This window comes from Simochromis diagramma, unplaced genomic scaffold (genome assembly GCF_900408965.1).
Source record: "Simochromis diagramma unplaced genomic scaffold, fSimDia1.1 OVJJ01000216.1, whole genome shotgun sequence".
NCBI classification, from domain to species: Eukaryota; Metazoa; Chordata; class Actinopteri; order Cichliformes; family Cichlidae; genus Simochromis; species Simochromis diagramma.
Window position 1 is genome coordinate 10,381,744 of NW_024386883.1, and position 12,432 is coordinate 10,394,175.

Below are 12,432 nucleotides of genomic sequence, written 5' to 3' on the forward strand. Positions count from 1 at the left end.
AAGCATCTTTTTCTGCATTAGAGAACAAGTGTTTATCTGTTGGGATTCTTCATTTGCCAAGTTACTGTGTTAACATGTTTTCCTGTAATTACTTGGTATTAATTAGTCAGTGTTAGTGCTAATTACTATCGCATAATACCGTGGTTAACTTAAATACTTAAAAAAACACCAACAGGTTAAAGAACTCCACAAATGTGGATGGTAACAGTATGTTGCCATGAGAACAGTTTCCCCCACAAAGGGTTAAAAATGGTTTCAGGCTTAATTATGCAGTGAACTGAGTCAGAGAATGTCAGGACTATTGAGACGGGCAAAGAGAGCAACAATTGTTCATGGAGCTTTTTCATGCTCAACAGGTCTTAGGTCTTCTTTATTTGGTCTTCTTTATTTGGTTTTTGATTAAATACTGGTGATGTGGTTTAAAGGGACATAGACAAGACAAATTACAGTCCCTTGAAACATTATGTGACTGTAAATCTGCAAGCAAATGCTGGATGAAATAACAGTGTTTAAAAGATTGCAGGATCATAATAGCCTGGGAATGTAGCATGTAGACAATGTAGAGTTCTGTTCAACTGAGACCTCAGAGCACTTGTGATGCTTGCAGCCGTTACCGGTGTGTTAGTTTACTATTAATATTATTATTATTCTTAACAGGGAGTCTGATTTAATAGCTTAAGAGGAAGCCTGTTACACAGTGGTCTGGATCTTGCAAGATATATTGGCATGATTGTCTGATCTGAGGGGTTCGGGTGCAGAATAAGGCATTAAGACTTTGGAGCTACAAAGTGGGGCCATTTCATCTAATGATTTACAAGTAATCAATGAAATCTTAAACGCGTCTGTGTTGTGAATGGGACGGCAGTGTAATTCTGCTAGGACTGGAGTAATGCGTTCTCTGTCTTGCTGGCTGCATTTAACTGAAATCCGTTAAATACATCAGTTAGGCACGTATGCAGTGAGTGGCAATAATCAGCAAACAGGAGAAAATGGTGCGGGGTTATGGATAGGATGTTCAAGTATGTCATTGAAGAGTATTGGTCTGACCTTGGAAATATTTCTAATCTGTACCAAAATGAACGTAAGATATGTTGTTTGAAGTCAAATTGTAGACCAAGAGAGTCAAACTGTATTCAGTGTTTCCATTAAAGAGTTTCCTGACAGAATGTTTGCAGGATTTTTCCTTAAATTGTGGAGAATCATAATATTTTCTAAACACTTTTTTTATCAGGTGAAGAAGCACGTAGATTTGGTTGGGGGTATTTTAGATTTTGAAATGAACTTTTAAGTAAATAAATGAATATATTCATTGTATTCCGAGTGCAGTGGAACAGGCACAGAAATAAAGTGCTTAATGTAGAATTTTGGACTTGCATATGTCTATCTATACAATACTAACACATGACTGAGATAAACTCCATAGCACATAACTGAAAAAAACACATTTTAGAAAGTTAAAACCATATGCAGCTTTCTTCTCCTCTGCCTTAGCCTGTCATCCTCACCACTGTCGAGGATGGATATTTGATGTTGAGTGCATGATGTAAATGGTATGTTGAAGAGATGACTTTACTCGCTCCATATGCCTTTTCTTGTTTGACTGCCTCTGATTACAGAGCAGATCCAAGTCTTAGAGTAGACACAGGGACTGGGGTGTGTCTGCACTCGCAGTCAGACACATGGGAACAATTACAGTGTGTGGGGTACTCTGTTTCTCTGTCTCCTTCCCTCACTCTGTCTCTTTTGTCTATGTCAGGCCATCTTTTTGTTTATACAATCCTACTCAAGGTGGTACTGATTCACCGACTAAGCATCTGACTATTTGTCTTGTGATGCATTTCAAGAAAGTACGGAACTCCAGTAACTTGCTTGACTCATGTTCTCTTACTATTTCTGCTTTTGTAGATGAAAGGGATCATTTTTCGGTTCCTTTTATTCGTTTTCATCATATAAAATACAGATTTAGCTTTATTGAGTAAATTAGTTAAATTGCTGTAGCACAGTATTTTGCTTTGTAATTAAGCTTGTATTTTATGAACCAGTTTTTGGATTGACCTTCTTGTGATTTCAGGTTTTAAATTAAGGAGAAAAAAAAGCTATAAGAATAGGCTGAGTTTCAGTAAGGTAAATATAAGACTGTTAAACTTCTTCGCTGCCACTGCTTTCTAGCCTTTTAAAAATCATGGCAAAGGAAATGTTCCACTATGTCAGCGGTGGTGCTCCTTAGCTACAGCTACAGCAACATGTGAAGTAGAGGGGGGAAAACCATACCATCTGCTCAGTACATTTATAATTATTGGCAGATCTGCATTTATTGGCCAAATTCCTTGTTGGAACTGCTGATTTGTTAAAAAAAAAATCATCAGTTTCTCTTAACCACCCTCAGCTGTCCTGTGTATGTATCCTGTTTGTGTGAGAATGTAAAAACCTTACATGCTAATAACTTTGATTAATCATCGCGTTTCAGATGGAATTGCTGGACAAATTCCCAGTGGAGGGAGGCCAGAAAGACCCTAAGCGCCGGATCATTCCATTCCTGCCAGGTAAGAGTTGAACACACAGTCCCTCAACGACCAATCACAGAAAAAAAAGAAGTGGCACATAACTGGGCATTATTAGGAATAAATGGAGAATACATCATTTTTACAGGCCATCCCAATTAAACTTACCTGATTTAAATTTGTCTAATCTTCCCTTCAAGGCTGTCTTCTGAAGGCCTTGTGATCCACTTCTAGTGCTATTTTTAGAGTCCTTCCTGAAAATCCCATCATGACCACTTATTTTGGGTGCTCTGTGACTTCGTCATGGACCTCAAATGTGTGCAGACAGCAAAAATTTACTTCCATTCAGCAGTTTTCAGTTGAAAGGCCCACGTTTCCCAAACCACAGTGGATCAGGAAACCAGGGTCATGCTCGTCATTTTGTTTGACATTCACTGGTTGTGCAGCGTGAATTTGTCCCTTTGTGTAAAGCTGAAGGTGTCAAGCTGTACTTCAATGTCCCGAGGCGTCCTTAGTCCATTAGTTTTCCATTTATGTCCTGACGAGTCTGGTCACGCAAACCTGTGTCAGTTCCTACCGGCCCTACTCAACCAGATTTGCTTCCCTGTCACTTTCTCCATAAAATCAAAATCACATTTAAGGATCGCTGTCTTGACATACTGACGGAGATTCAGCATGCAACACAGAGGTAAAAGTGCAAAGGCACAGAATGAGATGTCCATAAAGTGATTGAGGGATAAATCGGCCAGAATTAAATCAACAAAGTTTAGATTTTTAAGGGCTGATTCACACGGAGCGATTTAACCACAGCTCATGTGCTTATAATACGGAAAGGTTTTTGAACTCCTGTGTCGTGTCCTTGCTGCAGTGTCATGTCCTTGTATTATGTGTGCTCCCTTTGATCCTTCAACCAAACACACTGGGCAGCAATGACTTACTGATGATGACCTTTAAATGAACTGGAGGAAAGCCGAGTTAATCTTTTACACGTGCGCTTAGAAACCAACTAGAACAACCTGAAGCAAAGGTGTTGGGCATAAGCATATTGTTTCTGCCACTAAGCAAGAATATTTTAATGCATGTACTTTTTAAGCATTGGACTGAACCACATTATCTCAGGAAATGGCCTAAAGACACATTATACCATCTATGTGAATCAGTCCTGGAGCCTTTTAGAGAAACAGACTATTTGCCAGTGTTTCATGTATTTTTAACAGAAATCTGAATGTTATACTCCATATTCATTATGATAATCCCAACTGAGCTCCATCATTCTCCTGGCTGAATCATCATTGAGAGAACTGGCTAAAATAACTTCTTCTCTTTAGTTTTCACTATTTTTCTTTCTCAAATACAAATGGCAACAAAGTTTGTTTTGAAAAGGGGGCTTTGGGTGTACTTGACCAACTTTTGAGATCCTGCTGAAAGTAATCCTTTATGAAAGGAAGAAAATCCTTAATGTCAACCCCACCCACATCTTCCCCACCAGGCTTGGGATGTGTGGGGGTTAGGGTTTTCTTTTTTTTTTTTTTAAATGCCCATGCAAGTCTGGAACTCATTGAGAGAATGCTCATACAAAAACACACACGCATTCACCCCGTTTGATGAAATATAAGTAGGAAAGGAAGGAGAGGGAGATTTTTTTTTTTTTTAAAGATTGCTTTTCATACCATCCTTTTTACATCTAAGCACCCCATACTCCATACTGATACATTAAACATCTACATTGAACTCTGAGCGTGTGCTTCCTGTTTTTATTGCCTGAATAAATTTTGTGCCACTGAGGATGGCACTAAAGTGCTGCTTCTTTGGTGCTGCTAAGGCACCACAAGTAAAGGTCTGATTGGACTCATGGACATTTGCATGGGACGTCCTCTAGGAATGCTGCTGTGAAGCTGTTTGCATGCTATATGAAGGTTTTTATCCCGAGTGGCTGAATACATGGAGATTCAAATGAAGGACCATTACTAGCATCAGATCACACCTCTGTCTGAGAGGGATCCCAAGCAAACAGTCTTCTGAACTGCACAGTATTCATTGACAGCCAAGGAGAAATAAACCCTAAAACATTCACTTACAAAGCAAAAGTCTGGAAAAAAGACGGGGGCCAATCTCACAAGGTACGGAAGTGGTTTTCCCTTTCTGGTTTGGTTTGTTCAAGGCCCCAAGTTGTTTTTACTCCTTGGTATCTCTGCATCAGCAAAGTGGTTTGTCAGTAAGAGTACACACTGTAGAACTTGTGCTTTCTTCTCTTTGACAAGCATTGACAGCATTTTTACTCGGAGGTCAGATTTTGGCCTTTGGAAGGAATATGTTAGAAGTCCAATAAATACATAACTTTATGTATTTTTCATTTACGAAGTCAACTCTTTATCTTTAGATAGATGGTGCCATCATGGTTTTGTAGATTAGTTCATAAATGACATAAAGATAAAATGATACATTTGATGTGTTAATCCCACCATTCAGAGTCAGGTTGGCTTTTAAAAAGTTAAGATAAATTGTGGGTCTGCTAATTCAAGCTACTGAATATGGACATAGTTGTTCACAGAACTGCATAGAGTCCTTTCGAAAACATTCTTTTTTATGTTTTGTATTCTCTGCGCACTCTATTGCCTGAGGAGCTATCTGCCTGACATGGCAGGAGGTGCTGCATGCTGCACAGGTCACATACAATTCTGGAGCCGAGTAACTCACGTTTCCTCCTAAGTATGCTGTGAAATGCAAAGAAGCGCAAAAAGTTGGGGCTTACTTTGTCTCTGTCCTCCTCTTCCACCAGTAACACACCTGTGAAGGAATGTGCACCTGTGTAGTAATTACAACATAGGCGCAAATCAGTATTTCTTCTTATACTCTGTACACGCCTAGATGTTGTGTTATTTAAAACCTTAGTGGCCAAGTCATTTTGTACAAGCCCGATTTAAATACAAAACAAAAAAAAGTCACAGAAATATCCTCAGTTTTCTTAGCAACTAAAGTGATGTAAGCCATGTCCAAGCAAAGTCCAGAAAATTTCCATTTAGTATGAAAACACGTGGATTTGGAACATTTTCTTTCACGCCGTTGGTGTGCATAGGTAGAGAATAGTATTTATTTAAAAAAATTTAAAATATATGCCTTTTTGCTGCTTACTTAATTTATTTTTTCCTCAAGACCGACCCTACTTTTACTAAGTCCCGACTGAATATATGCACGTGTCAAGTAAAACCCGAATACGGTCTCGAGTACGCAGTTTTGTCACAAGATCCCAAGTCCTTTTGTGTTTTATGAAAGTATAAGCAGCTCAAAATCTCCCCAAAAAGGCTAATTAGGTTGGTGAATGTAGTCATTAAGATGTGAGGGATTCTGAGAACAGCTTTCTTTGGGTGAGGTAACAATAACCTCTCTATGTATGCCCATCTTAGCCTGCCTTTTTTCTCCATCTAGTTCGCTCAGTTTTCCCAGGAAACAAAAGCTGTTTGATACTTTTGGTCACTACTGACTCTGAGATTTGCCAAAATGTCCACCGTGCCTCAGCCATGGCTCCAGGGTAGCAGCATTCCACCCTGCCCAAATAAGCCCTTTTCATCGGCTGCATCCATGAGCTGCCGTGCATACAAAGTGGGCAGTGTTGAGTCAGTGCTTCTCTCCTGACCCCAGAGAGCTTTGGAAAACCTTCAAGAACACTTTCTGCTTGAGGAGTGATGAGGGGAGGAGAGGAAGAAAGAGACAGAAATAGAGAAGGAGAAGTGTGTCTGAGGGTTGACTTTCAAATCTCTTTAGTTTTTCAGTGCTGTCCCGACAGCGTCCCCTCGACTGCTCTGGCAAGAGCTTGCCAATGCCATAGAGATTCGGAATGTCTTCTCTAATTCTTCTTCTAGTTAATCTCATTTGTAACAGTCTCCCTTATGTAGTATGATCTTGTTGTCCTTTGCAGTGTGGTAAAATATTAAAGTCTACTGTTAATCAGACCACGCTCGTTAACACTAGATTTCATGTCTTTATTTATTGTTGCGATGCATTTATCTGCAGTATGGGAAGCAGTAGTAGCATAATAGTTAACAGCCTTGGTAAAAAAAAACATTATGGATGCATTGCTTATTGTACACATTTTTAAACTCTGCCCAAACACTGAACCTGTGGGATTCACCGAGAGAGATGAACACACCGTTTTTAATAACTGTTGTTTTAGTAGACTAAAACTTACAACTGACCATTGGCATTACAGCAAAAAAACTGCCAAAGTTACTATGCTGTGGCTATCTATTAATTATGTACAGCTTCCATACTGTCCTCATGGGCATGAATGTCGTGACAAATTTAGGATTTTTAATGAATTCTCTGAACTGTTCTTTTTCCAGAGCGGAATGATTTTACAACAAGAATTGGGTGGACAAGCTTGTGTTTATTTTGGACTTTCTCTAATCCACACAGGGTCAGAAAGAAACGTATAGGCTCAAATATATACATACATTCACTTAAATCTTTTTAAAAAGTGGTACTATTCTACAATGTCTTTTAACTTGACTAGACCAACTAATTGTTAGTGATCTTGATTGACTATAGCTTGTAGCTTGTCTATGCCAACATAAAAAGGATTTGTTTGGCAGCACTCATTGGATTGACCAATGCTCACTACAATGGGGAAAGTCCAAGGAACTCTGTGAAGATCTAAGAAGAAATTGGGAAGTTCTAAACAACTGCGGATTCCAAGATCATCAGTCAAATCATTCAAACAATTATACATAAATACAAGGTATTTGGATATACAGTATTACCACTTTGCCAGGGTTGGGAAGGTAAATAGTAAATGGCCTGTATTTGTATACGCTTTACTAGTCCCTAAGGACCCCAAAGCACTTTACACATCCAGTCATCCACCCAGTCACACACACATTCACACACCGGTGATGGCAAGCTATAGCCACAGCCGCCCTGGCGCGCACTGACAGGCGAGGCTGCCGGACACTGGCGCCACCGGGCCCTCTGACCACCACCAGTAGGCAACAGGTGAAGTGTCTTGCCCAAGGACACATCTGGTAATCATACCAAATCACAACAACAGTCGCCTAAAGACGCTTTAAATTGTAAGGTAAAGTTAAGGTAAAGAGCCTACAATCATACAGAGAAAACCCCAACAATCAGACGAACCCCCCTTTACTTATTATTCCCTGATGGTTAAATTAATATCCACACAAATCAATTTTCCTTTTAACTGATCATCCGCAGGTTTTTTTTATTTTTTTTATTTTTTTATATTATAGTAAGCTTCACTGTCTTACTTTTGAGCTTCCTTTTATTGTGTTCTTTATACAATATCCTGGGGGGGTTTCCATTTGTTTTGTCTACCACCTGAGTCAGCTTGTAGGTTGTAGTGAGAGCAGGGATAGCTGGGTAGGGTGTGGAGGTTGTTTCTTTGAACGTTGGGTGTTGGTAGTTTTCTGTAAAATGTGCAAGATCTACTTTTTGTTTGGTGCGAAGTCACCACAAATATCTACTCCAGTCAGCAGTATACACTTGTACAACCTTTTATACTTCTGTCTCACCTTGGCCCTTCCTTTCATGATTACTTCTTTTCTTGAATGCTTCAGATTCACAGAATAAAGAGAAAAGTATTAGCATAAACAGTTTTAAGCTGCGTGGGTTAAAGAAGCAGCCACTTTTTTTTGTAACAATAGAGCTTTTATATATGGATGGATGGATGATGTGTCAGCAAGTCTGTTTCAAAAGCAAACACCAGGACTCCTTGATGGCGGTAATATTGTAATCTGTCACCTGCATTTAGGATCTCATTACATACACAACCTTTTGCCCTGCTATACTGTATTTTTTAATTAATATGTCTCAGTGTGTCTATTGCCAAATGAGAACGAAGAAAATATTCACTCTTAAGTTTTTCACATGCCTTTGAATAGAAAAGAGGGCTATTTGTAGCCCTTTCTTGTTATTGTTATGGTGAACTAGCTTGCCCGTGCCTGTGGTAATGCGTGCCTAGCGATAAGAATAAGGGAGCAGTGTTTAAACTGTCAAACGGGCACTCTTTGCCTGTCCTAAATCATTTATTAACTTGGAAAGGCCAGCTATTCACCCACCTCCTTAGCCTCCTCATTGTGCTGTCACTGTTATTGATGATGCGACTGTGTTGTGTCTGCATGCTAATTCACTAACTACATTTTGGAAAAAGCCACGGTTTTCACTGTCCTTCAGTCTACCTGCAAGTTTTTCTTTTAAGTCACTACTTAAAGAAATCAATCAAGGTTTTGTTTGGGTGGGGGTTTTTTTTTGTTTTTGTTTGTTTCGTTTTTCAATATAGCTTTTGTGTATTTTATATGAACACTTGCTGTGGAAAAGATTAGAATTATTATTTTTTTCTAAGGTATATGCACATGTTAACTTGACATATGTAAAGGTAGGTTGCAGTATTTAAGTTCCTAAATCTGATTTTCCTTGTTTGTTCCAGGAAAGATTCTGTTTAGGAGGAGCCACATCAGGGATGTGGCAATGAAAAGGCTAAGACCTATTAATGAATACTGCAGGGTGAGTATTCGTTATGCAATTCTCTACTTATTGCTAAGCATCAACATATATACGTTATAAAATGCATTTGTCAAGAGAAAAGAAACCACAATCTGTGTACATTACATCACAGCTAGCTGGGTTTCCCCCCCCGTTTTTTTCCTCCATCACATTCAGGCCCATTTTTAGTCGTCCAAACACATGCTTATATTAAGTAAAGTCAAGCTTGTAGTCAAACTACAGCATTTGCATAACAGAAAGATTTATACGTTCACTTTGTTGCAGCTTTATGAATAATGCTGCTGCCCTTGCGATCTAAATTGGCACTGTGCGGTGTGTGGCATGCTAAACATCCCGGAGCAAGTCTTTGTGACCGCAGGCATCCACTCTGCCGATGTGTTCTAAAAGGTCCCCAGGTGCTCTGTTGTAGACTCTGACCTTCCTGCAAAAAGAAACACGCCAAAGGAGAATTTTTCTCAAGGGATAGATGTGTATAAGGGGGGAAAAAAGTTTCTATGTAGCTAAATGAGAAGAGAATGTCGTTACACCACACAAAATGTAGGCCTTATGACCCCCTAGAGCAAGACAATTGATGAATGTTGCCAGGGTGCAAGCATGCTGTAATGTATGTATGTGTGTGTGTGTGTGTGTGTGTGGTGTCTGTTTTGTCATTTTGAAATACCGCAGCTCATTCCATAAGTGAAAAAAAAGGATGATGCAAAACTTGTGCCTTGTCCAGCCCATTACATTGCTTTTTACCAGAGAGATTATTATTCACTTAACCTCAAGAAAAGGAAAATCATGCAACTCTACATTCTCAAGCTCCACTGTAGATGAGGTTAAACCGTATAACTGCCAACAGCTAGCAAGTAATTGCTTCATTTCAACAGGAACGCAACCACCACAGCCTACATAAAATAATCATGATTGATACTCATCTTTTTAGCCTCTGAAGTAAAGTCGAATAGCAGTTTAAAGATTTTCATCTTTCTCAGTGAGGTGCTTTTTTATGGATACATATCTTCAAGGCAGATATCTTCTGGAGTTGTGGTGGTTGCCACAGGCAAAGCATTTTCCCGTTGCTGAGCTAGCTCCAGTCAGCATATCCACACAACCACGGGCTATGTTTTTGTTAAATTTTACAGGCGTGACTTGAGGCTTTAAAACATGCACAAACATTTCCTTATGTCTCTCTCTACGAAGGAAACTTTGCTTCTGACTTAGCCTGTACTCGCGCTTTTACGATTTTCAGCTGCCTTATATTTTAACTGCTTTACTTCTCTTACTCCATCAAGACCCTTGTGAAACCATTACGGGAAAAAAATTGCTTCCTAAGGTGGAACTGACTGGTCACTTCTACACCAGTAAAAACAGCAATTCTTCAGGCCTGAGAGTAAAGCTTTTATGTATGATGAACAATGCAGAGGACCGAAGGGGCTCTGTGTCATCAGGGGTTAAAGGAATGTGCAGCTGGTAGGCAACATCTTTAACCACTTATGTGAAAAATAAAGGTAGGGGAGGAAAGGGTAGAGTTGCTGGTTCATGTCTGAGGGTGTGGGTGTTTTATGGGAATGGCTGAGACAATTTCAGTGGAATTGCCACAGTCAAATTTGAAGTTGTGCAAATGTATGAAAAGCCATAAAATACACCTGCTTAGCATTATTGGTTTAAGGATGCCTGCCTTTAAAATGTTTCAGTGCATATAAGCTTTGTTAAAGTTATGTTTAAAGACAGAAGGGAAGCAGAGTGAGACTTAATGTGGTCCAGGAGTGACTGTGGCTCAGGAGGTAGAGAAGGGCATCTACTAACTGGAAGGTTGATGGTCCAATCCCCAGCTGCTCCAGTCTGCATGCCCAAAGGGTCCTTGGGTAATTGCTCTTGATGCGTTCATCAGAGTGTGAATGTTAGCAACACTGACTTGCAGTGAAAAGCACTAAATAAGAGTCAGTCCCTTTACCATATTGCTTTTAAATTCAAGCAATATGGTATCTGTGTCCCACACATTTGTTAGTGATTTAAAACATCCATCAGTCCTTTGGCAGTATCATACATGTCAGAGCTAAGCACTGCCAGCGAAGAAGTTATCGTAGTAGCGGTAAAAACAAGTCAAAACTTTACTGGAGGATCAAAAATGGCATTTCATCCACCCCCACATGTAGTCAGATTGACAAGGTACAACTTTGTTGTTCTTACAGAAGAGCTGAGTCATCTCTTCTGTTGTACAGCTGAGGCTTTGTACTGACTCATTTCAAATTTCCCTGGTTATGAAACCTTGTTTTTCATATTGGGAAGCAAAGTTGGATGAAAGGTTGGATTAAAAAAACAGAAAAAAAGAGATCACTGGGAAGGTCAAATAGCTGATAAAAAAACAATCACATAAAAAGTCTCTTTAGAGATTTATTTAGACCTCGCTTATACGTGTGGAACAGTACAAAAATCACTTATGCAGATAACATGAGCATCAAGATTTTTTTTTAATATATGGCTAAGATGCCCTTTATTCTAATTAAACATTCACTATATGTATGTACATGTGAGAGGATACTATACACTGACCCACACTGCCACAGTGTATTGTACCTTCTGAGAGGTTGGTCTTGCATTTCCATTATATATTTTTCCTTGGAGAATACACACAAACACACACAGACACACACACACACACACACACACACGCGCGTGCAATTACCTTAATGCTGCCTTCTATAAAGAACACCCATAAAGTCCATTTGCCGTAATGTACCCTGAGCCTCCCTCTTGTCTCCTCCCTGGGGAGAATTGTAATGAGCGGTCAAGCCACATGCTCACACGTGGATGGAAATAAATCTAAGGATTGCATCCTCTGCAGCAGGCAGAGATTTTGCACTCTGACCTCAGTTACGGCTCAACATCCTGGGCTGCATGACTAAACGTTGTGTGGGTCCTCTGAAAGTCTTAACAACACAAGATTTTTTTTTTTGAAGCCTAATAGTTTTGAAGCCTAATATTTACCATGAATCAGCAAACAGGAATGAGGACACAAATCTCATCTTTTCTTTAACACAAGCTGCCGGACCCATAGTCCTACATATGACAAGGAAAACATAGTGCATGGGACAAGGACACTCTGGTTACGTCTTTGGCTTCCATTCCACATCCGTCAGTCCTGACGTTACATCAGCATGTGTCAGAGAGTCCAGGAGCTAGGCTGTGCTTCCTGGAAGGACAAAGCTGAAACACTTAGGAGTATTAAAATTAGAGGTAGAGACCAGAAGAGGAATCTTGATGGGTAGCACGGAGCTGATCTTGCCAGCAAATGGAGGAGTTGCATATTTTCTTCATAGCTAAGAGGGATAGTCTCCACAAGGTCATTGATGGGAGTTGTTTTTTTTCTTCTGGTTTGCCACATCAAGCTGGTGAGGTGATTATTCGTTCTCCTGCTCCCCCTTTAGAGGGT

General features: G+C 39.7%; 1 protein-coding gene across 4 annotated transcripts in view; it reads left to right on the plus strand.

Moving 5' to 3' along the window:
• Nucleotides 1-12,432, plus strand: part of sh3pxd2b (SH3 and PX domains 2B) — a 35,472-nt gene that overhangs the window by 7,996 nt on the left and 15,044 nt on the right. For all 4 annotated transcript variants that reach the window (XM_040032212.1, XM_040032214.1, XM_040032213.1 and 1 more), the window contains exons 3-4: nt 2,468-2,543; nt 8,941-9,017. In XM_040032212.1, coding sequence (XP_039888146.1) covers nt 2,468-2,543; nt 8,941-9,017 — 153 coding nt within the window. The remainder of the gene's footprint in view (nt 1-2,467; nt 2,544-8,940; nt 9,018-12,432) is intronic.